Source organism: Tursiops truncatus, chromosome 20, assembly GCF_011762595.2.
Source record: "Tursiops truncatus isolate mTurTru1 chromosome 20, mTurTru1.mat.Y, whole genome shotgun sequence".
NCBI lineage: Eukaryota > Metazoa > Chordata > Mammalia > Artiodactyla > Delphinidae > Tursiops > Tursiops truncatus.
Window position 1 is genome coordinate 37593758 of NC_047053.1, and position 24498 is coordinate 37618255.

General features: G+C 56.2%; 2 protein-coding genes across 6 annotated transcripts; one reads left to right on the top strand and one right to left on the bottom strand.

Moving 5' to 3' along the window:
• On the top strand, nucleotides 1–22831 carry ERBB2 (erb-b2 receptor tyrosine kinase 2). 5 transcript variants are annotated; one of them, XM_073797236.1, is made up of 27 exons: nucleotides 3–300; nucleotides 6349–6500; nucleotides 7414–7627; nucleotides 8388–8522; nucleotides 8808–8876; nucleotides 9061–9176; nucleotides 9302–9443; nucleotides 10310–10429; nucleotides 10695–10821; nucleotides 12860–12933; nucleotides 13023–13113; nucleotides 13353–13552; nucleotides 13874–14036; nucleotides 14123–14213; nucleotides 14904–15064; nucleotides 16544–16591; nucleotides 17922–18060; nucleotides 18143–18265; nucleotides 18553–18651; nucleotides 18934–19119; nucleotides 19254–19409; nucleotides 19526–19601; nucleotides 19901–20047; nucleotides 20423–20520; nucleotides 20719–20907; nucleotides 21190–21442; nucleotides 21584–22831. In XM_073797236.1, exons 1-27 carry the CDS (start codon nucleotides 228–230, stop codon nucleotides 21937–21939), a joined length of 3798 nt encoding a protein of 1265 aa, XP_073653337.1. In that variant the 5' UTR covers nucleotides 3–227; the 3' UTR covers nucleotides 21940–22831. The 5 variants fall into 5 exon arrangements, with proteins under 5 accessions (XP_033704266.1, XP_073653337.1, XP_033704265.1 ...); XM_033848374.2 differs by having other exon boundaries at nucleotides 13904–14036; nucleotides 18143–18229; XM_033848373.2 differs by having other exon boundaries at nucleotides 4–300; nucleotides 13904–14036.
• Nucleotides 22832–23100: 269 nt separating this feature from the next.
• MIEN1 (migration and invasion enhancer 1) lies at nucleotides 23101–24422 on the bottom strand. The gene is made up of 4 exons (XM_033848376.2): nucleotides 24270–24422; nucleotides 24069–24166; nucleotides 23636–23712; nucleotides 23101–23548 (listed from the first exon to the last, which is right to left on the bottom strand). Exons 1-4 carry the CDS (start codon nucleotides 24356–24358, stop codon nucleotides 23465–23467), a joined length of 348 nt encoding a protein of 115 aa, XP_033704267.1. The 5' UTR covers nucleotides 24359–24422; the 3' UTR covers nucleotides 23101–23464.
• Between the last annotated feature and the right edge of the window lie 76 nt (nucleotides 24423–24498).

The following is a 24498-nucleotide window of genomic DNA, read 5'->3' on the forward strand; positions in this document are numbered from 1 at the left end:
AGGGGGTGGAGGAGGAGGGCTGCCTTGAGGAAGTACAGGAATGAAGTTGTGGAGCTGAGATTCCTCTCCATCGTGCCCACAGAGCCGAGAAGACCCCCGAGGCCGCCGGCCGCCCCTGCACTGGGTGCTCTTTCCGGCGCGAGCGCCCGGCCCCCTCCCCTCGCCCGCCCGGCGCCCTCGCCGCCTGGTCTAGCCGGAGCCATGGGGACGGAGCCGCAGTGAGCACCATGGAGCTGGCGGCCTGGTGCCGCTGGGGGCTCCTCCTCGCCCTCCTGCCCCCCGGAGCCGCGGGCACCCAAGGTGGGTCTGGGGTGGGGAGGGCAGGGAGCGGCGACGGGCCCGTGCAGCCTGGGACCCCCGTCTAAATCCCTGGTCAGACGGGAACAGAGGGGCCATCGGAGCTTCCCGACCCGAAGTTTCGGACAGTCCGGGGGCTCAGAGCCGCCAGCCCTCGGGCTCGGAGGGACCAGAGGAGGTGGGGCAGGGGGGCGATTACACCGGAGCGGCTCTAGACGTCCCATTCGAGGGACTTGTGCTTTGCAGACCCCGCGACGGCTCCGGAACTTGTCAAAAGAGGTCTCTGCAATTGTTCAGAAAGTTTCCCTCAAAGGGTGTATAGCAGGGTGTGTGTGTGTGTGTGTGTGTGTGTGTGTGTGTGTTTCCCCTTTCTTGAGCCCCCTCAAGCGCCTCTCTCAATGCCTTTCCAGTTGGCAGCCTCCGCCTCCAGACTGGACTGGGCTGGATTCCTGGGGGTCCCTTCTGCCCGGCCCCCTCCCCGCCCCCTTTCGGCCGACTGGGTTGAGTTACTCCAGCTTCTGGCACGATCGGGGTGTGGGGGGGGGGAGGTGGGGAAAGCAACCTGTCCAGCCAGAGCCGGGGAGCAGAGGGTGGCCAGTCCGACTGCAGAGTTGCCTCACGCCGGAGACTGGCGTGGGGGAAGGGGGAGACGTTTGTTTTGAACAAGTCTCGTTAGGGCCGACTTAGGGCTCTGTGCTTTGTGACTTGGAGAGCGTGGGTCACGGAGGGGTGGCGGTGGGCTTCCTGGTCTGGGGCATAAAGTGGGAGGGTTCTGAGGGATTCCTGGGCACTTGGAGGGAGGGGGAGGGTAAGGAACGGGGCCAGATGCGGGTATGCCGAGGGCCGGGTTGTCCTGCCTTTTCCTTTGGGCTGTGTATGGGGAAGGGTGCTGGGGTGGGGTGCAGTGTGTGTCTTGCCCTATCTGTCCGTCTGGGTGCGATAGCGGTGAAAGCTAACGTGTACTGGAAATACACTGTGTACCAGGTGCTGTGCGTGTTTTGTCTGGGTTCCCTGCTTTCATCCTCAGAACAACCCTGTAAGAGAAGTCCTAACTAGTGTGCCCATTTTCCAGGCTTGAAGACCCGGGCTTCAAGAGGTGAAGTAAGCAGCAAGTAATTGGTGGGTCCCAGATTGGACCCCAGGCAGTGCAACCCCCAACCACAGCTTCAAAATCACTATATTCGTCTGCCCTGAACACTGGGGGGCCGCTGCTGCTCCCTACATCGCCTGGTTGTGAGAAGACAGAATGAGAATGTTCTAGGAGTAGTGGGTGGTCTTCATGGATCAGGGAGTCTGGAGAAGGGGTGGGTGTCGGGCTGTCTGTGTGTTGCCCGAGGGCCCCCTCTGTCAGAGCTCTGCTGTGTTATCTGAGGGATGTCTATACTAGGGTGTTCTTGAGTTGTGTGGTCTGTGTGTTTGTGTGTCTGGCCTTTGTGTGACCAAACGGCAGTCTCCCTGCTGAACTCTGCCCTCTCAAGGAACTCCCTCAAGAGCTGCTGTGAATAGCGGGAGGTGCCCCCGCGCAGCCTTCTCTCTGAGGAAGGAGACTCCTCTTTCCCAGGAGCCTCCCCTTCCCCTCCGTGTTTCCCAGGCAGGCGTCTTCTCCCCTGACCTTCTGAGAAGCGTGAGGTGAGGCAGGCGAGGCTGGGCTGTCAGGCTGAGCCGCAGCCCTCCTCACCTGGGCCTGGGAGTCGAGCAGGGGGAGGGCGGCCGGGTTGTTGCAGTGCTGGGATCTGAGGGGTCGGTTCTCCCGCCATTGACAGGGAGCTTCTCAGGTCTTCCTCACCCCTCCGCCTGCAGTGCTGGGTGCAGAGAGAGGTGTTGGGTGTGTTGTGCAGGGGAATGGCTAAAAGCAGAGCCCCACTCAGCTGCCTCTAGCACGCCCGGTATATGCCAGGGCTGAGGGCTGGCGCAGGCATGTGGGGGAAAGGGAGATGGGGAAGGCCCAGAGGGTTGGGATTTTCTTTTCTTAGAGGTCAAGGTTTTGTAAAGCGCAGCAAACACATCTTGCAGAGCTCATAGTTTAATTCCTGAATGATTCTCCCAACAGCATCCTTCTTTTTGCTATACTCAGGGAAAGTAACCTCATTTTAATATTCAAGAAAAAAAATAATTGAAAGATAGGATCAAATGCCGAAAGAGAAAATGCATTGTATTACAAAGTCAAACACAGAGCACTGTTAATTTTCTCTGGGTTTGGAATTACCCGGACTCCTGCTATATGAACTTCTCTTGCCTTAACTTTTAGAAAAGTACAGCGTGCTTCCTATTTGCCTGGTTCTCATCCATTACAGTTTCATTTCATCTCTGCAACAATCCTGTGAAGTAGGTGCACAGATGAGGAAACTGATGTTCAAAGAAACGAAGTGACTTAGCCAAGGCTTCCCAGCGACCCAATCATGTCCAGGGCATTTTTAGACTCTGACGAGGAGGCATTAAGAGTTGACCAAAGTCTTATTCCCTTCGACAGGAATGGGTTAAGCAAAGCCTCAGGGGCATTCAGGTGGTCAGACTCCGGTAGAGGTGCTATTTTGTTATTTAGGTGAATGACCTCCCTTATCTAGGCTTTAGAAAATGAGGGTGAAGAAAATGAGGGTGAGCTGCTCCTCGCCCCCCACCAGGTTCCCTCTTGGCTTTGGAGTCCTCTCCTTCCCTGTACCAGCCGACGTCTGCCTTCCTCTTGGGCCCTCCTGGCATGGCAGGGGACTGAGGGTAGGACCAGGCCAGAGGCCAGTGGGACCTACAGGGCTACGGGTGAGGGAGGGACCAGTGTCGGGCTGGGGCTGGGGAGCTGGTGTAGGGCCAGGCTGGTAGTGCCTGGCCCTGGGTGCTGGGATGACCTGGAAAGAGATCCCCCTCCCTGCCCTGTGGGAAACCCCTCTGGGGTGACACCCCTATCTCTTAATAGGCCACCTTTCCTCCCCACCCCTGGGAAGAGAGCCGAGACAGGGTGAGGGGTGCGTGCTCTCTTAAGGAGTGGGAGAATTATTATAGCCAATGTTGTGTTGCCCCAGCTCTGTTTACAAAGCCTTGTCACGTTTACAGACTGTTTCTTGATTCATTACCTCATTTAACTCTCATGTAATTTCTCTGCAGAGAGTAAGAGTTGTCATCATCCCCCACTCACAGTCAAGGTCAGGTCAGTAAATATTCACTGAGTGCCTGCTAAGTCACAGGCACTGCTGGACGTAGAGGTGAATCTGATTTGACCTCTGCCCTCGAGATCCAGGGACTTGATCAAGGTCACACCGTGAGTGGCCCAGCTAGGGTTGTGGCCTAATGACCTGAGCCCTGGCCCCAGGCGTGTGTGGTGGGTGAGTCCTGGTGTCACTGGAATGGGCTCTGGCCCCACGGGTCTGGGGGAGGCGAGCTTAGGGGATGCAGGCAGTGTTCATGGAAACCAAAGGAAGTGTTGGCTTTCATGCTGGTGAGCGAGAGAGGCAGCTGGGGCTGAAGGCTGGTGGGGAAGAAAGAACCCACTTGAGAGCCCCCCAGAGCTGGGACCTGACCACTAACACCCAGCTAGAGGGACATGGCGGCCGTGACCAGCCTCTGAAGAGAGGGCTGGACATGGTGACCTCAACTGGTCCCTTTTGGTTTGGAGAGTCTTGATTGGAGTTCATTTATTTATTCATTCATTCATTCATCCCACAAACACTTATCCAGGGCCCACTGTGTCCCTGGCTCCGGTCACACCGACTGCCCCAGAGATCTGGAGGGCGAGGCTCCCGAGGGACAGGTGCTCCGGAGACAAAGCGCTCCCCTGTGTGGAACAGGACCTCCTACCCCCGCCCCAGAAAATCAGTGGGGGGCAGAGTGGATATGGGGACCATGGCGAGGACTGGGGAGGGGGAGATGAGTGAGGAGATGGGAGGGGGAGGGAAGTGTGGAGGTAGAGGAGGTGTCAGGTTGGAGGATATTAGCCCCCAAGCCTCCAGCTCCCTGGGAGTAGGTCTCAGGCTCCCAACGTTACCACCTGTTGCAAACGTTTAGTCTGAATCAGACTCAAAAACGGACACAAACAAACTCGTGGGGCGGGGCTGCTGCTCCTTCTGGTCCTCCTACCCAGCTCAGCCACTCGGCCCTGCCCGAAGCCTATAATGTAATCAGTGGCATCAACAGAGCTGGTGTGTATTTACCTTTGAACAGGGTGTGGGGAGGGGTGTGTGTGCAGTTAGGTCTAGTGGAAGGAATGTGGGATTTGAAGTCGGCGCAGAGTCGAGTTCAAATCCTCCCTCTATTGCTCACAGGCTTTCTGATCTGGGGAGAATAACCCCTGGCAACCTCAGTTTCCTTCTTTGCAAGACCGAGGTTGTAGTCGCAGCCTCTGGAGGATGAGGCTCCACGCGGAGTGCCTGCCGAGCGTTCCCTTGTTGTTCTCCTATTGCCTGGCTACCGCAGCTGGTGTCCCTTCGAGGCGGCAGAGGGCGCAGGGCGTGGAGGCGGGCCCCTGCCCCGGGCTTGGGCCAGGGCCTTGGGGTCTGAGCCTGGAGACAGCTGTGCGTGCAAAGCAGCTGAAGCTGCCGAGGCTGGGGGAGGTCCTGGCAGCGGGCGTTATTTTGGGCCTGGCCTGCCATCCCCGGCTCCTGTTTCTCTTGGGAGTCTGGGGGGAGGGACCCTTGAGTTCTATTTCTGGGTCCTCCCATTCCTCCCTCTTTGCTTCCTTCCCTATCTGGCCAGAGGGGTGGGAACAGAGACCACTCTAGGCGCTCCTGGGAGGCTGCCAGCTAGTGGCCATTGGCCCAGGCCAGAACCCTGGGGGCTTGTCCCACCAGCCTTTCCCCCGATTTCTGGAGGCAGGGGGTATCTCTGATTACCCCCCAGGATTTGACCCTAGGCTCCAAGCTGCTGGGAGAGCAGGGGATCAGACCTCAAAGTCAGCCACTGTGCTGTCCCCCTGAGTCTGCACGTAGTCCCTGGGAGGTGGAGTGGGGACCAACAGGAATTCAGGGCAGCTGAGGCACCTGTGGATCTGGGGGTGCACCCCACCCACCTCCCCCTGGCACACCCTCCTGGGCAAGATGTGCCAGGTGATTCATCTTCTCACCAGAGCAGAAAAACGGGTTTAACTGGGCACTTTAATCGCCCCCACTGCTGGCAAGCATGGTGCCAGCTGTTGCCCAGAGCGCCCCCTTACCCGGGCTAGTGTACCCCTTTTAGTATCCCTGGGCTTAGTGAGTACTTCTGGTCTCAGGGACACTGGGCTGGGGTCCAGGTGGACTGGGCGGCAGTTCATCTTGACGCTCCTTGGCCGGTGGTTGGCACCAGGCAGGTACACAGGGCTGACGTAATGCCCTTGTGGCAGGAGTTTCGTGGCGTAGATTCTGCCAGCTGGTTCTGAAGTCTTGCGCTGAGGAGGTGGCAAGGGTGAGGTACCAGCTTAGGAGCCTTTGGAGTAGGCAGCACTCTGGCTCAGCATCTGCAGCTCGGGTCCGGATGCCCATAGTTGGGATCTGATGTTCCTTTTCTCTGCCTCGGGGAATTCCAGAAGCCCCTGCAGTGACCAGGACCCTGGTGGTCCCCATGCCCCAGCTATGACTCCAGCTGACCCTCCTTCCCCACTTTCTGGGTGGCATTGTGGGGGTGGGTACCCCTTGCCAGGAGGTTGGCACGTGGGTGGCGTTGTTTGTTCGGGAGAGGGTCAAGGGGTATCCAGAGGATTCATGATTCATCATCGCGTCTCTTGGGGGATTTTTACCCGTTGGCCCTGAGTTGTGCCTTTGGGACAAAGGGAGGCTTTCTTTGCCAGCCAACACTCTGGATCAAACGGGCAAGTCCCTAAGGCTGGCACAGCGAGACGCCCTCTGGATGCTCAGGATGGGCCGAGTCAGGGGAGCTTCTCCCCTGATGTCCCTCCTCTTCCCAAATTTGCAAACTTTCTTTTGCTGTTGCACGTTCTGTGGGTACAAGCGACACAGGAGGAGGGATCCTTCCATTGTGCTTTCTCGCTGTCTGTGGTGGCATGACTCTGGCGAGTAGGTTGGCAGAGGTGGCCAGGTTGGCAAAGCTCACTGGGCAGTGCCCTCTGACCCATCTTCTCTCTCCTGCCAGTGTGCACCGGCACAGACATGAAGCTGCGGCCGCTGGCCAGTCCCGAGACCCACCTGGACATGCTCCGCCACCTCTACCAGGGCTGTCAGGTGGTGCAGGGTAACCTGGAGCTCACCTACCTGCCCGCTAATGCCAGCCTCTCCTTCCTGCAGGTGAGGCCCATGGGCAAAACCCAGCCAGGCCCTGTTTCCTGCTGGGCTGAGCCCTCTGCTTGCAGATGGGTGGTAGAAGAGTGTTCCCCACCCTGTATTTCCTCTTTTGTTGTGGTTCCTCAACTGGGAAGTCCTTTCTGTTGTCTAACCCCCGTCCATCCTACTGCAAGACCAGTTGACTCCTTCTCTACAACGTGGCTGGCCGTGGACATCTCTGGGTGGAATGCACCCGTTCCTCTGCTAAATTTTTTGCTCTCTTGCCAGCATGATCACCTTCCATTGTCCAACTGCCCCAGCCACTGTCCCCCTCCTACCCGGAGTAATGCAAGGGCTGGCCGGTTCCCGGTCCAGTTCTGCCACTGACAAGCCATGTGAATGTGATCTAGGCCCTTGGCTTCACTGGATCTCAGTTTCCCTATCTGTATATTGGGAGCAACAGACATGCTTGAACTCCCTGGGGGGCCCATTTTGAAATCACATGGAAAATGTATGTGAAAGGGTCAGGAGCAGGAGAGAGAATGGAAACCAGCCTCTGCGTTGTGTCCATGGTGCCCTGGAGCGGGGCCTCAGGTGCGATGCTTAGTCTGTCAGATCACAAACATCACCTCGTCCAGGGCTTTCCTTTACAGATGAAGAAACTGAGATGCAGAGAGGGTGGGGTACTTGCTTACAGTTTACAGAGTGTGCCCCCGCCATTTTCTTTCTTGATCGTACTAGAATCTGGTTCGGGGATGTGGGGAGTGGCCTTGATCTCCATTTTATGCCTGAGGGAGCAGGACTGGTCAGCGGCTGGGGGCCTTGCCCAAGATCCCCGAGCACAGGGTAACCTGGAGGAGGCCTTGTGCGGGGGGGCGGTGGTCGTGGTCCAGGGCCTGGACCTGCCTTAGCCATACCCTACCCTGTCCCCTCCCAGGAGATCCAGGAGGTGCAGGGCTACGTGCTCATCGCTCAGAACCGAGTGAGTCAGGTCCCCCTGCAGAGGCTGCGGATCGTGCGAGGCACCCAGCTGTTTGAGGACAACTATGCCCTGGCCGTGCTGGACAACGGAGGCCTTCTGGAAGGTGCCCCCCCTGCTGCACACACTGCTCCGGGAGGGCTGCAGGAGCTGCAGCTGCGAAGCCTCACAGGTGCTCATCCTTATCGTTGAAACTCCCTGCTGGTCATTGAGAACTGACCAGGGCCCCTGTCAGCCATGGGGATGCTTCGTGTGAATAAGAACTGGGGTCCCTTCCGGATGGATGCAAGTGGAGCTAGGGGAGGCGCCCTTGTGAGGATTCGAAAAAGATTTCCCTTCCTCCCAGGAAGTCACAGCTTGTGCCAGCCCACGTAGCTTGATAGGATGCAGGCTGGGTTTTTGCCCACTTCCTGGCTGAATGCACACGTACAGTGAACAACCTGTGTAACTGTACGCGGCAGCCTTGGAGCTGACAGCGTCCCAGACTCTGAGTGCCTGGTGCTTTACCTGCATAACCCCATTTCAGTCGTGCTTTAATCTTGCAAGGGAAGCATCAGTGTTATTCTCGTTTTACAGATGAGAAAACTGAGGTTTACAGAGGATGAGTGACTTGCTTGAGGTTACACAGCGAGTTAGTGGTGGTGAGGCTGGATTTCACACTCGCTTTTAACTGCTAAGCAATGTGCACAGAGTAGAGGTGGAGGAGAGGAGACAGTGACACGGACAGCTCACTCCGCCCCGGATCTCCGTTTGTTCACGTGTGGGGTGGTGTTGGCAGGGCTAAGAGATGCCGAAGGAGTCTCCTCTGCTCCCTGAGGAACCTGGGGCGCGTTTAAGAGCCCCATTCCCCTTTTAGAAGGCAGGCAGGCCCCGAGGGAGGTCAGAAGATGACAGATGAGGGAAGAAGCACCTGATTATTGCCCGCCCCACAGAGATCCTGAAGGGAGGGGTCTTGATCCAGCGGAACCCCCAGCTCTGCCACCAGGACACGATTGTGTGGAAGGACATCTTCCACAGGAACAACCAGCTGGCCCTCATGCAGATAGACACCAACCGCTCACGGGCCTGTAAGCCACGCCCCTCGCCGCCTGCAGCCGCCTCTCTCTCTCACGCAGCCCACCGACCCCAGACTCCTGGCTTACTCCACGCCCCCCGCTGCCGCTGCACTAACACCACCCATTTCCTCTTTCTCTGTGTCTCTTCATCTCTGCGGTTCTCTGCCCTGTCTCCCTCTGCTTCCAGATCGTGCCTCCGGTTTTGGAGTCCTCTCCTCCTGCCTGCATCTCTCCCTCACTGTGCATTCTGTCTCCTGGTCTCTGTCTCTCTCACTGCCGTTCTGTGTCTCTCCCCAGGCCCACCCTGTTCTCCAGCTTGTAAAGCTCCCCACTGCTGGGGAGAAAGTTCCAAGGACTGTCAGAGCTGTGAGTTACAGGGAGGCCCAGAATCTGGGGGCAGGGGCTGGGTGGGAATAAAGGTGACATGGCGGGTGGGTGCCAGGCCTCGGCATCTTCCCTGAGGCAGGAAGTCTCCCCAGAAGGTGATGCTGGTGAAGGGGCCCGGTGCCTAGGCTGCCGCCCAGCCCTCATCCTGCCCTTTGCCCAACAGTGACGCGAACCGTCTGTGCCAGCGGCTGTGCCCGCTGTAAGGGCCCGCAGCCCACCGACTGCTGCCACGAGCAGTGTGCCGCCGGCTGCACGGGCCCCAAGCACTCTGACTGTCTGGTACGTGCCCCCGGCGCCCCAGCCCTCGGGCTGCAAGGGGAGGGGCGTCCCGCCTGGTGCTGCCCTTAACCCTCTGGCACACCAGGGCCAAACAGCCCAGTGCCCACCAGCTGCCTGTCCCCCAGGCCTGCCTCCACTTCAACCACAGTGGCATCTGTGAGCTGCACTGCCCAGCTCTGGTCACCTACAACACGGACACCTTCGAGTCCATGCCCAACCCCGAGGGCCGTTATACCTTCGGCGCCAGCTGCGTGACCACCTGTCCTTGTGAGTGCCGGGGAGAGACGTACTTTTAGTAGTTTTGCTGGGGACTTTGGTTTATGTAAATGCAAGCATGTTGTGAGTACTGTCCGCCCCTGGCTTTGGAGAGCTGGTCACGGCAGTTCGTACTGAGCTGCCTCGTTCTTTCAACAGCAGTGGAGCAGGTGGCAGCACAGAATAGCAGCTAAGAGCCCACGCACAGAAGCCAGACTGCCTGGGTCTGAGGCCTGGCCCCGCCCCTTATCAGTCACGTGACCTTCTGGCTGTGTCTTGGTTTCCTTATCTGTTAAGTGGGGGCCAAAATAGTCCCATCCTCACCAGGTGGTTACAAAGTTTGAATGAGTTAATATTTGCAAAGCTCTTATAACTGTGCCCAGACAATACTAAGCACCCCTAAATGTTGATTTTTAGATAGATCAGAGTTTTATTTACTAGCTCCCCTATTTACTGATGATCATTTAGGGACTGGCCTCAGACCTGGGGACCTCTTTCCTCCTGTCACAGGAGACAGCAGTGGGCTCTTGGGTCCTGGTCGTACCCTCCCCATGGTGGGTGAGAGTACGGAGTGTGGAGCTAGATCATTTGGGTTCACATCCTGGCTCCTCCACTTACTAGCACAGGGACCTTGAGTAATTTAAACAGAAAACTCTGTGCTTTGGTTTCCCTTTTGGCAAAATGGGAATCCAACGGTGCCTACCGCACAGGGTTGTCGTGAGGAGTGGACGAGTGTTCAGGGCTCAGATATGGTGTAAGGGCATTTTGGTATCGGTTGATATCATTCTTATTGCACTACCTGGGCATGGTCACACAGCTCATGGTGGGGCAGTGCTAAAAGGCCAGGGCACGTGGACAGACGATCTTGATCTCCTCAGACAACTACCTGTCCACGGACGTGGGATCCTGCACCCTGGTTTGTCCCCTGAACAACCAAGAGGTGACAGCTGAGGATGGAACCCAGCGGTGTGAGAAATGCAGCAAGCCCTGTGCCCGAGGTACCCAGTGGCCACCCCCTGCACACCCAGCCTGGCCTAGCCCGCTGTGCCACCCTCCCTCAGACCCTCCTGGGACCCGGTCCTGTTCTCCCACTGACTCTGCCCCTGGCCCTCCCCTGAGCACTCCCACAAGCTCCCCCATGTCTCTGCCAATGTGAGGAGGGGGCATGTGGCCCCAGGAGGGGACTGTGGACAGGACCCAGGAGGTTGAATTCCTGGTGCTCCATGTGGAGGCTGAGGTGCCCCCCTGTCCCCCTCCCCACAGTGTGCTATGGTCTGGGCATGGAACACCTGCGGGAAGTGAGGGCGGTCACCAGTGCCAACATCCAGGAGTTTGCTGGCTGCAAGAAGATCTTTGGGAGCCTGGCGTTTGTGCCGGAAAGCTTTGAGGGGTAAGGATACCAGAGTTAAGGGTGGGCACGTGGCCTGAGGCAGCATCAGGGCAGTCACCGAATCCTGAGGCCCCAGAAGTGGAAGCATTTCTCGGGGATGGCGGGAGACAGAGGTGGGAGGCCAGGGATGCAAAGGAAGCAGGTGGAAGACCAGCAGGGACTTTGGAGGGGGGAGTTTTTCTTTTTTGTTTGCTTGTCTTTGGCCGCGCCGCGCGACTTGCTAGATCTTAGTTCACCCACCAGGGATTGAACCCAGGCCCTTGACAATGAAAGCGAGGAGTCCTAACCCCTGGACTGCCAGGGAATTCCTGGGATTTTTCTCATAAATGACACGTTATCTATGAACATGCACTTGTATGTAGGTCACACCATCCAGATAAAGTAACATTCTCTTTGAGTTCATCGTAGCTTTATTCATAATGGCCCCGAACTGGAAATAATGCAAATGTATATCAGTAGCTGAAGGAATCAATAAAGCTGACCCTTGGACATCACGGGTTTGAACTGCGTGGGTCCACTCAAATGTGAACTTTTTTCAATAAATCCGTACGACAGTACTACACAGTCCGGGGTTGCTTGAATCCGGAACCGTGGATGCAGAGGGCTGACTGTAAAGTTATACTTGGATTTTCGACTTTGTGGGGGTTGGTGCCGTAACCCAGGCATTGTTCAAGGGTCAACCGTAAAAGGTGGTATATCCGTACAGTGAAATTCTCAGCAGTAAAAGAAATGGCCTACTGATACGTGAAACAACATGAATGTGTCTCAGAAACGTTATGTTAAGCAAAATAAGTCAGACAAGAGAGAGTCCGCACTGTATGATTCCCTTTGCTCTAGAATAGGCAAAACCACTGTGTGGTGAGAGAAATCAGAACAGTGATTGCGCCAGGGTGAGGGCCTGGAAAGGGACACAAAGGAAATTTCTGGGGTGATGGGAATGTTCTGTATACCAGTTGGGGTAGTGGATAGGTGAGTGAATGCATTTGACAAAACTCATTAAACTGCACACTAAAAATCTGCAATTTATTGTATGTGAATTATACTTCAATAAAAATATGTATTAAAAAAGGAGAAAATTCCCTTCAACACTTTCTCCACCTTTACTCCCCTTTCTAGAGGAGACCACTCTTAACAGTTTGTGTGTGTTCTTCTAGACCGTTCATACGTATATGGATACACACGCACAGAGAAACGTAGTGTTAGTAATTTGGGGGGAAAGGTTGATTTAAAATGGGAGCCTGTTGTGAATATTGTCTGCCCCTGGCTTTGGAGACCTGGTTATGACAGTTAGTTCATGTCTAGCTGCCTTGTTCTTTCCACAGCTGCGGAAGAGGTGGCAGCAAAGAGTAGCAGCTAAGAGCCCAGGCTGCCTGGGTTTGAGACCTGGCTTCTACCACTTACTAATCGTGTGACCTTCTTGATGAGTCTCAGTTTCCTCATCTGTTAAATGGGGGCAAAAATAGTCCCGCCCTCATAAGGTGTTATAAAGTTTAAATGAGTTAATATTTGTAAAGCTCCTATAACCGTGCCCAGCAGATACTACATGCTCCTGAATGTTAGTTTTTCGTGTGTAGTCTGGATAGATCACGATTATATTTAATAGCTCCCATTTACTGATGTTTAGGTATTTAATTTAAAATTTTTGAATTTAATTAATAAAATAAATTATTAATAAATTAATTAAAATTTAATTAAATTTTTTTAAGTTTAAATTTTAAAAAAAATTTAATTTTTAATTTCCTTAGTTTTTTTATTTTCCCTCTAACAAACAGTTCTCCTTTGCACATGCCTTTGGGAACAGGGGCCGGTGTCTCTCTAGGCCACATTCCTAGAAGTAGAATTTCTAGATCAAAGGATATAAATATTGTTTTGATATTTGCCAAGCCAGGGCCTGGGCTTTGAAGTTCAGGATGGGAACAGCCGGGCTCGATGGGCAATGGGTTTAAGTGGAGGGGAGGTTGGGGAGGATGGCAGGGCCAGCTTGTGGAGGGGGGTCTTACCCACCCCCTTCTTGGCCCTCTCCTAATCCTCCTTCTAGGGACCGAGCCTCCAACACTGCCCCCCTACAGCCTGAGCAGCTCAGAGTATTTGAGTCTCTGGAGGAGATCACAGGTGAGCTCTGTCTCTCTGAATCCTGCTTCGATGCGGCTGGGAGGTCTTCGTCCTGTCCCCGCACCCCTAGCCTCACCCTGTGTCTGCAGGTTACCTGTACATCTCAGCGTGGCCAGACAGCCTGCCGGACCTCCACGTCTTCCAGAATCTGCGAGTAATCCGGGGACGAGTTCTGCATGAGTGAGCACCAGGGGAGGGAGGCCTGACGGAGGAGGAGCTGCCCCGGGAGGCCCGGGAGAAGCTCTGAGTGTGTAGGGGGGGAATGGGGGTTCTTATTCCCCGGGCACTCCAGCAGCAGCATTCCCATGGAAGTTTGCAGAGTGTGCTGGGGACAGGAGGAAGGCGAGGGCAGCCCTTGCTGAGGGGGGAGGGTCAGTGGTGCGTTGCCCCCCTGCATTTGAGCATTCCCCCTCCCACAGTGGTGCCTACTCGCTGACCCTGCAAGGGCTGGGCATCCGCTGGCTGGGGCTGCGCTCTCTGCGGGAACTGGGCAGTGGGCTGGCCCTCATCCACCGCAACGCCCGCCTCTGCTTTGTACACACGGTGCCCTGGGACCAGCTCTTCCGGAACCCCCACCAGGCCCTGCTCCACAGTGCCAACCGGCCAGAGGTCGAGTGCGGTAAGACAGGGAGCCCAGCACTGCTGCTCAGGCATGCCCACGGGCCTCTGGCAGCAGCAGTCTGGGACTTACTTGTGCGTGTGCACTGCCCGTCCCTGGTGCACCATCCTTGACGTAGCTCTGGTTGGCCTGGCCTCTTGGCATGGCTTCTAGCAGGGTCCTGCCACACTGCCTTGCCATCCCTCCCTTCCCTTTCCTCTCTGTTCCTGGAACCTCAGAACTCTTTCTCTCCCTGCTTTGCACGGCACCTATCCCCACCTCTCCAGCTCAGAGCCATGCCCACAGACTCTTCCCCCAGCTCCCTGGAGTCTCCCTTGAGAGTCCCCTCTGACCCCTTCCTCCTCACTGCAGTGGGCGAGGGCCTGGCCTGCTACCCGCTGTGTGCCCACGGGCACTGCTGGGGTCCAGGGCCCACCCAGTGCGTCAACTGCAGCCAGTTCCTCCGGGGCCAGCAGTGCGTGGAAGAATGCCGAGTACTGCAGGGGTATGCGGGGCAGAGGAGGGGGCGGCCGGGCTGGGGGGTGCACAGGGGCTCCTTCCAGACCCCTTCACCGGCCGTCCTCTCCTCAGGCTCCCCCGGGAGTACGTGAAGGACAGGTACTGTCTGCCGTGCCACCCCGAGTGTCAGCCCCAGAACGGCTCAGTGACCTGCTTTGGCTCGGTGAGGTGCTGGTGCGCTCAGAGCTGGGTGGAGGGAAGCAGGGCGGGGTTGCGGGTGCTGCCAGGGACCTGGCCAAGTCCAGTAAAATACCGCTGGGGAGGACTCCAAGCCCAGACCTGAACAGTAGGAGGGTGGTAGGAGGGTGGAAGGTGGCTGCGATGCTGGGGACAGCAAGAGTTGCGGACGCTGAGGCCCTTCAGACCATGCAAAGGGCCCAGGGAAGCCTGTGCCCTTGGCCGTGGCTGTGCTAAGGTGGTTAGACCTGGGGGCTTAGACATCAGGTGACCTGGATTCAAATCCAGGCCCCACTTGCACTGGCTCATTCGTAAAATGAACGTTATACTAGTACCTACCCCATTGGGATGCAGTGAGAATTAACTCAAAATAGGGTTTGGCACAGTGCCCGAGCACAGGAAAAAGGCTTCATAAGTTAGTTACTATTATTACTTGCTGTTATACCTTAGGTAATACACTCCCCCCACCCCACCAGGCCTGGGGATCAAGCTTTGAAAGTGGGGAGCTGGGTGCAGAACAGGGGCATCAGACACAGCAGGTATGGGGCTGTCCCAGGAGCAAGGTGGACAGTGCTGCTGAGTGACTGAGGGAAGCACAGAGGGGACCCAAGGGCCTGATCCTGCTGCCCTGGGGGTGTCGGTGCCAGCCCCCCACAAACCCTTCCTCCCCTCCCAGGAGGCTGACCAGTGTGTGGCTTGCACCCACTACAAGGATCCTCCCTTCTGCGTGGCTCGCTGCCCCAGTGGTGTGAAGCCTGACCTCTCCTTCATGCCCATCTGGAAGTTCCCAGATGAGGAGGGCATGTGCCAGCCATGCCCCATCAACTGCACCCACTCGTGAGTCTGAGGGCCTTTTCCACGGAAAGAAAGGCTTTGTTCCAGGACCCTCTCTGGGGCTCTTATTCTAAAAGTGGGACAACTCTGCCTTTGCTTACCCCGAGACCCTTAATTTTTCATATCTTTTTTTTCTGATCACAAAAGTAACACGTGGTTAAAAATTTTTTAATTAAAGCATGAAAATGAATCGTATTAGCAATTCTATCCCACTGTTAATAATTTGCAATATTTTTCCCCCAGTTTTTTTATCTATGCACACACTAACATACGTATTATTATTATAACATAAAGTATATGTTTATATATTATTATTATTATTCTCCAGTTTTTATCTGTGCACACTCTAGTATGTACTTCTTTTTACCAAAATGGGATCATAGACCATACATATTGTTTGGAAATTGCTTTTTCTCACTCAGCATTGCAATTTTGCTTGCAATGTTTTTCCACGTCCTAACACAGTGATCTGCCCTGTTCTCTTTATGTTTTTCACTTCGTTGTTAATTACACACGGAGTACATGCATACATTCTTGTGATACACATTTTCAGCAGTATCAGAGTATAAACACTGTAAAGCAGAAGTGCCCTTTCGTCCACTCCTTCACCCACCCAGTCGCCCGCCCTCCCCTCCCTGGGGAGAACCACCAGCTCACTCTGGTGTGCCCGACACATTTCCATAAATGCATTTTACATTTATGTTAGGTTGAAGGTTGCTGTTTTGGGAAGTCAAAAATGATCAAGAAACAGCAATTTCGTCTGACTCACATATAGTCAGTTTTGGTTTCTGTGTGTGTGCATTTTTTAATGTAAACAGGATAGTACTCTACATATAGTTCTGCACTTTGCTTCTCCTCCGTCCCGGCACTTTATGTATCTTGGAGGTTCTTTCTTGTGAGCGCACGTGAACCTACCTCCTTTTTTTTTTTTTTTTAACTACTCAATCTGCTGTATGGATGTAGTCTTATTTAACCATGTCCCTGTTCGAGGGATATTCATTGAACTTGTCTCCTTTCTTTGGGGGGGGGGGGCGTGCAGTTTATTGCACTTGAGCTCCATGTACAAGTGAGCATTTTGTACATGCCCCCTAGTGTACAGGTGTTGGCATTTTTAGGGTCTATCCTGAGAGGTGGAACTGCTGGGTCACAGTATTGTCAGACTGTCCTTGGTGCAGGTTGTGCCCAGCTACTACCCTGGCATCCTCTACAGAGGGGATAGCCAAGCTCTTGGACTTGATGCTCCTCTGGGTGCCCCCCACTTCCTACCCAAGACAGGGAGGTGCAGGGGATGCAGGTTTGCAGATTGGAGAAGGCCTCCCCTGTGGGGTGGTAGAAAGAGCCCTGGTGACCTTGAGCCCAGTTTCTGCCTTTGTCAATTAGGGATCATAACTCAGCTACACCCACCTCTGGGGATATTGTGAGGCTGAGTGAGTGCAAGAGGTGGTTCCCAGCCTTGTTGACAGGACTCTCTCTCTTCTGCAGCTGTGTGGACCTGGATGACAAGGGCTGCCCCGCTGAGCAGAGAGCCAGGTCAGCCTGGTCCCCAGGACACATCCCATGTTGCCCCTCAGTCCCCCTCCGGCCCCTGAGTGGTCACTGCTGTAGGGAGGGGGTCTCCTGACATGACACATGTCCCTCCCCCAGCCCACTCTTCCACTAAGGACCCTCCTTTCAATTAGCTTCAACCAGTGGACGGAGGACCTGCTCGGGATGCTTGGGGGGCAGGGAACAGGAAAAGATGGCGAAGACACCCAGCACCTCCCCACCCTCGAGTAGGTAGGGGTCTCCTAAGGGACACAGGCAGCCTGCAACTCCCTGGGACTCAAGGCACGTTGAGAAGAGAACGCAACGACAGCACTGAGGATGGGACAATGAATTCTTACCTGGGGTCAGTGGGAGGCTTCAAGGAGGAGGTGGCATGGGAGCCAGGTCTTGAAAGAGGGGCAGGTATGTCACTTGCATTAGGAGGAGAGCAACCAGGCAGCATGGTGAGAGGGGTCAGGACAATCTAGGACGTGTTTGCTGAAGGTTCTGCTGTGGTAGGCCACTGAGTAAGCTCAGAGGAGGGAGTAAGTCTGAATCAGGTTAGGGCAGGATCTTGGAGAGCATAGGCTCTCCCTCACCATGAGGCCACAAGCCCTGTGATGTCCATCACTGCCATCACTGGACTTGATTTCTAGGCAGTGGGGTGTTTGGGGAGAAAAACAGATTGGAGTATGTCCTAGGTAAGCACTTGTCCATGACACAAGCGTTCATTAGAGGTCTGTGATGTGCCAGCCCTTGGCTAAGCAAGGGAAGGGGGCAAGGATGACAGTGATGTAGGGTCAGCACCCAGGAGATCCTTCTATCCCAGGATGAGCTGAGTCTTGAAAGATGACCTCATGCAGAAATGATGGTCCAGGTAGAATTAACAAAGGCTGGGAGGTGTGGAAATCATGACCTATGGGTGGAAAATTTGGCTAGAATATCAGAATCACTGGGCGCACGTTCCCCACCTCATACCACAATCAGACTCTCTGGAGGGTAGGGCTCCAGACTCTTGCATACTGACAAGCTCCCTGGTGATTTTTTGTCAGGAAGTTTGAGAATCCTGGGCTAGAGCCCTGGGCAAGAGCATAGACAATTTGGAGATGTGGGTGGAGAGGGTTTTGAATGCCCAGCAAGGAGTCTGGACTTCATCCTGGAGGCAGTAAGGAGCCGAGGGAGGTTTCTGAGTAGGTGAAACAGGACGGGAGCCTGCACGTCACCCTTCCAACTTCCCTTTCCAAACGCCAGTGACCTTCATGCCCCTCCATGGGACCCCTTCATCCCTCCTGCCCCAGACTGGTCCCCAATCCCTGACCCTGGCTCCTGCCCCCAGCCCTGTGACGTCCATCATTGCCGCTGTGGTGGGCATTCTGCTGGTCGTCGTCGTGGGGCTGGTCTTCGGCATCCTCGTCAAGCGGCGGCGGCAGAAGATCCGGAAGTACACGATGCGGCGGCTGCTGCAGGAGACAGAGGTGAGGCGGTCCGAGGGCCTGTCGCGTGGCCTGTGGTCTGCAGCCCGGCCCGCGGCACTGACGCACCACCCCTTCACCCCAGCTGGTGGAGCCCCTGACACCGAGCGGAGCGATGCCAAATCAGGCTCAGATGCGGATCCTGAAAGAGACAGAGCTGAGGAAAGTGAAGGTGCTTGGATCCGGAGCTTTTGGTACCGTCTACAAGGTCAGGGGTGGGGCCAAAGTCCTGGGTGGGCGGTCCCAGAGGATGCGGTCAGGGCGGGGACGAGGGTTCTGTCTGGAAGACAGCCAGGGGCTGGGGGCGGTTCTGTTGGGTGGGGCAGTTATGTATAAGGGGATAGGGAGAGGGCTGAAATGGCGAGGTTGTTGCTCAATAATGGGGTTGGCCCAAGGGTGGGGAAGGATTGGGAGCACAAGTAGTGACCCCTTGGACGACTGCAGGTTGGATCTGGCCCACCCTCCTCCTGCTCACATCCTCCTCTCTCTGCCCAGGGCATCTGGATCCCCGATGGGGAAAATGTGAAAATCCCAGTGGCCATCAAAGTGTTGAGGGAAAACACATCCCCCAAAGCCAACAAAGAAATCTTGGACGTAAGCCCTTCCACCCTCTCCAGCTGGGAGTACAGTGGGGACCCCCTGGCTGCAGGTGTGGGCTGTGGGCTCTGTTTTCACTGGGGCTTTAGGAGACACTTTGTGATCCCCCAGATCTCTACTCTTAACCTCCTGAGTCTGTGGGCCATGGTTCTGGTTTGTGACGAATGGGGTTGGATTGAGTGAGGGTCCCCAGTCACGGCTCAGCCCTCGGGAGGGGTGTGTGGTGGTTTGGGGGCTAGTGGTTTCCCATACCCTCTCAGTGTGTACCCTTGCTCCCAGGAAGCATATGTGATGGCCGGTGTAGGGTCCCCATACGTGTCCCGCCTTCTGGGCATCTGCCTGACATCCACGGTGCAGCTGGTGACACAGCTTATGCCCTATGGCTGCCTCCTAGACCACGTCCGGGAGCACCGCGGGCGCCTGGGCTCCCAGGACCTGCTGAACTGGTGTGTGCAGATTGCCAAGGTATGCACTTTGGGGGCCGGGGCTCTGCGGGTGCCCTTGGGAGCACGCCTCTGTCTCCACTCAGAGCTAGGATGAGGAGGTTTCCTGGGAGAGCTCTGGCAGAGCGAGGTCCACACAGATGCCTCTGACCCCAGGGGATGAGCTACTTGGAGGATGTGCGGCTCGTGCACAGGGACCTGGCTGCCCGGAATGTGCTGGTCAAGAGTCCCAACCATGTCAAGATTACAGACTTCGGGCTGGCTCGGCTGCTGGACATTGATGAGACGGAGTACCATGCGGATGGGGGCAAGGTCAGAGGAGGGAGCAGAGTGAAGCAAGGGGGGGTGGGGTCTGGCCCCTGGGAGAACTCAGAACGGCCACCTCCCCACCACACCTGGTTGGAGCACTTCCTTCTCTGCTCTCCCAGGTGCCCATCAAGTGGATGGCGTTGGAGTCCATTCTCCGCCGGCGGTTCACCCACCAGAGTGATGTGTGGAGCTATGGTGTGTGATGGGGTGGGTCGGAAGGGTGGACACAGAGCCGTGGCCCTGGGGGGGATGTGGGTGGAAGGATGAGAGCTGGGATGGAGCGAATTAAGGGACACTTTAGCATGAAGGAAGGAAGGGGCTGCCAGTGCCTCAGTCTGCCAGGGACTGCGGAAAGACTGGGTATCTCCTGCCCTTGACACTGCGTCCCTCCCCTCCTTCCCCCATGGTGCCAGGCTCTTGGATAGAGCCTCTGGGGCTCAGTGCACTAACGCTCCCTCTGGTCCCCCCACCTCTTGACCCCATCTCTGCCCCAGGTGTGACTGTGTGGGAGCTGATGACTTTTGGGGCCAAACCTTACGATGGGATCCCAGCCCGGGAGATCCCTGACCTCCTGGAGAAGGGGGAGCGGCTGCCCCAGCCCCCCATCTGCACCATTGATGTCTACATGATCATGGTCAAATGTGCGTGGTTGAGCTGGGTCGGCTGCTTGGAGGAGTGGGAGGGCCTGGGTGGAGGGGCCTACAAGGGGCAAGGGAGGGGGCCAAGAGCAGGGTATGTTTAATGCAGCCTCAAAAGGGTCTCACTTCCCTTTACAGTACCGGTCCAGAGGAGCTATCAAGGACCAGCTAGAAAGAAACTTAATGCAAAATAAAAAGGGGAAACTAGTAGAGATTCTCAAAGGTTCTCTCTCAGGATCCGAGTCTGGTACCTCTTCTCTACCACCTGAGGGCTTTGGACTCTAGTAACTGGGGTTGTCTAGGCTGGGGGTGGGGGTGAGGGGCTCTGCACACAGGCTGCAGCCAGAACTGAGATGCTGGACTCCTGCCCACCCCCAGGTTGGATGATCGACTCTGAATGTCGGCCAAGGTTCCGGGAGTTGGTGGCCGAATTCTCCCGCATGGCCAGGGACCCCCAGCGCTTTGTGGTCATCCAGGTACCGGGCCTTTCCACGCCGTCCCTGCCTATGGCTAAGATCACTCTCCCTTAGAGGGAGGAAAGGGAGATGATTCCTGGGTCCCAGGCTTCCAAGCCCAGCCCTTGCCTGACTCGTCAGAACTCTGGTACTCCCTGAGCCTCCCTCGGGAGGCTGGGCTGGGGAGAGGCTGCCACGCTCTGTCTCCCGCCTCCCCAGAATGAAGACCTGGGCCCTCCCAGCCCCTTGGACAGCACCTTCTACCGCTCGCTGCTGGAGGATGATGACATGGGGGACCTGGTGGATGCTGAGGAGTACCTGGTACCCCAGCAAGGCTTCTTCTGCCCAGACCCTGCCCCGGGCTCTGGGGGCACAGCCCACCGCAGGCACCGCAGCACATCCACCAGGGTCAGTGCCCCCTGTCACAGTGTGGTGGGTGTGTCTGGTTACTTCCCCCGGCCCCAGTGGACTAGAGTCCCTTTCTCCAATGTCCCCCAACCATCACCTCTCACGGAGGAGACCCCAATATCCCCAAGGATTCCTACTGCTTTCCAACTGTGACCCCACTCTTGCCACAGTGACTGTGTCAAACCCCGAAGGCAACTTCCTTTTATCTCTTGTGACCCTGTCACCTCCCGTGGAGTCTCCATCATGAATGACCCCCATCATGACCTTCTCGCTCGTCCTCAGAGTGGCGGTGGTGAGCTGACGCTGGGTCTGGAGCCCTCGGAGGAGGAGCCCCCCAGGTCTCCACTGGCACCTTCCGAAGGGGCTGGCTCTGATGTGTTTGACGGCGACTTGGGAATGGGGGCAGCCAAGGGGCTGCAGAACCTCCCCCAACATGACTCCAGCCCTCTACAGCGGTACAGCGAGGACCCCACAGTACCGCTTCCTCCCGAGACCGATGGCTACGTTGCCCCCCTGACCTACAGCCCCCAGCCCGGTATGGAGTCCAGGCCCGAGCTGAGAGGTTGGGAGGTGGGGATTGGGGGTGCTCAGCCCAGGGCCCACTATGGGGGCAGGGGCAGCAGCCAGAACACACGGGCTCCTCCCCCTAACAAGCCTCCTTCTCTTGTCCTTTCAGAATACGTGAACCAGCCAGAGGTTCGGCCACAGCCCCCCTCACCCCTAGAGGGTCCTCGGCCTCCTCCTCGACCTGCCGGTTCCACTCTGGAAAGGCCCAAGACTCTCTCCCCTGGGAAGAATGGGGTTGTCAAAGACATTTTTGCCTTTGGGGCTGCCGTGGAGAACCCCGAGTACTTGGCACCCCGGGGCAGGGCTGCCCCTCAGTCCCACTCTTCTCCGGCCTTCAGCCCAGCCTTTGACAACCTCTATTACTGGGACCAGGACCCATCAGAGCGGGGCTCTCCACCCAGCACCTTTGAAGGGACCCCTACAGCAGAGAACCCTGAGTACCTGGGTCTGGACATGCCAGTATGAGCCGAAAGGCCCGGGCCGCTGAGGCCCTGCTGGCCCCTCAGGGAGTGTGGAAGGCCTGACTTATGGCCCGCGTCGGGACGAGGCAGGGAGAGGGCCCTTGGATCACATCCAGGGTGGCCTGCCATGCCAGCAATCTTCCTTCCTCTTCCAACTCGTAGGTGGCTGAGAGCTGCCCAGCCTGGCTGGAAGAGGGGGCAGCACCGGGGAGTCCTGACTGATGCTGGAGCCCTGGCCCAGCCACTAGGGTCCACTGGATGCCACAGCCAGTCTCCTTACCTGCGGGAGCAGCCCAGCCTGACTTCTTCCAGAACCTGACACTGAAGGACAGGGAAGCTGAGCCTAGGAAGGGAAGAGGCCCCAAGAGGGTGTCTAGGAACCAGAGCAGAGACTCCCTGAGACCTAGCTCTGCCCCTAAGAAGAAGGGGACAGCAGGGGACGGCAGCAGCGCCCAGATCCGGTCCCTGTACAGAGTGCTTTTCTGGTTTTGTTTTTACTTATGTTTTTTTGGTTGTTTTATTTTATTATTTTTTTTAAGATGAAATAAGGACTCGGTGGAGAGTGGGTATTGTGGAAGCGGGGTGGGGGGGCAGTCCCTGGGGTTGCGGGAGGAATGTCCCTTCTCCATACCCACTTTCTCCATTTGCAAATATATTTTGGAAAACAGCTGGACACAAGCCTATGTCTGGGATGGCTCTGAGCCATCCCTTTACTGCTCACCTCTTAACCTACATTCAGTTCATCTTGCCTGGAGGGACTGGCTAGGAATCTTCGGAAAGCTTGAATGAGGAGCCTACTGCCAGTTTCCTGGCTCCTGGGTTGGGGGAAAACTGGTTGGGATTCTGACCTGAGAGCCCTTTGATGACCAGATCATTCTTGCTTAGAAAAAAAGAAACTCCTAAGGCCACCCACCAGAATGGGGTAATTTCCTCCCTGTAGGTAGGGGTAGTCGGGGAAGGATGGAGGAAAGAAGAGGCAGTGCCTACTGTGTGACTCATTTTCCGTGCCTTGGCAAGGAAATCGTTGAATTAGAAGTAGCTATCCAGAAAAAACCCACCCAGACAGCACGATCACGTTGGTGGTATAAAGGTTGGGCTGGCCTCTGTCTCCCTCTCCTCCCTTCCCACAGTCCCAAACTGGACAGAAAAACACACACTAGTGGGCACTGGTGCAGTGCCACTTTATTGCCAATAGCTGACATTGCCTGGGGTTAGTGGAAAATAAATTAGAACTATGGTAGCATCTGACAAGTATGGCTAAGCTGGAGAGGGGAGCAGGTTTTTGTGGGCACTGATCCTGGGAAAGGGGTATAAGGTGGCTGTAGAAATGTCCATGGAGAGGGTTTTCTCTTTCACCCCTAAGACCGCAGAACCCTCCTGGTACCCAAAGGGGCAAAGTGGAGACCAGGGTCTCTTAGCTACGGGGAGCTAAGTGAGGTGAAAGAGGCAGTAGGGAGCCCTCAGCAGAACCAAAGGGGTGACCAAGGCTTGGATCCCAGAAGAGAACAGGAACCCAGAATCACGTGTAGTCACAGGATGACGCAGGGAGGGCGGCTATTGGTGATCTTTTCTAGGGGTTCTCCGTTACTGGCTCTTCGGATGGCCTCAATGAGCTAGAAGGCAGAGATGTGGAATGGGATGACGCGTTCATTGTAGGGTCAGGGTGAACCAGGGGTCTTCCCAGCATGGCAAGTACTCACATCTTTCTCATAAGGAAAGCCTCCATTCTCCAGCTTGGAGAACACCAGCTGTCCATTGATTTCGATCTCAAAGGCCCCTGGTATTAAATAAACGGATGAATGAACTGTATGCTGAGAACAGGCCAAAGTCAGGGGAGGCCCTCCACACTCCTTAGACTTAACACAGGCTCCTCCTTCACGTCCTTCACGGGCCCCATCCGCTTCCTTTGAACTCGGCTTCCTAACTCAATAGAGGGTTCCCTCCCCTCCAACCCTACACTTCAGTCTCACCCATTTTCCCAACAGGCTTCATCTGTAACCCCCCCTCACTCAAGTTGCATGGACATTTTACTATGTGCCAGACACTGCTGGACACTAACAGCCAGTGCCAGAGCTAGAAAGTGGTAGAGCTGGGAATTAGAACACTGACTCAGCAGGTGCTCTGCGGCCTCACCTGTGCCCCCCAGGCGCGACTCGATCTCGATGCCAGGATACTGCTCCTTCACGGCACTCGCCAGCTCCAGGTAGGTCGCCTCGAAGCCGCAGGGTTCACTAGGGAGAAGATACCTGAGGTCCGCTTGGGTTTCCGGGACGGTACCTCCGGTGGACCCACCCTCCTCCGGCCCGGATTCCCCCACTGGCCGGAGCCCCTCACCAGTACTCAACCACGATGCGGACCCCACTGCCCGGCTCGACCTCCCCGGGAGGGGGCGCTGAGGACGCCGGCCCTGTCTCCCCGCTCATTACTGCCGGCTCCCCACAGCAGCTGCTTCCGGGTGTGACGCGACGCCGCAGGCACGTGACGGGGCGGGGCCGCGCGTTACATCCGGGCGCCCCCTTCAGGCGGCTGCTGCTGCTTTGTTTTGACACTGTCACCAGCTGGA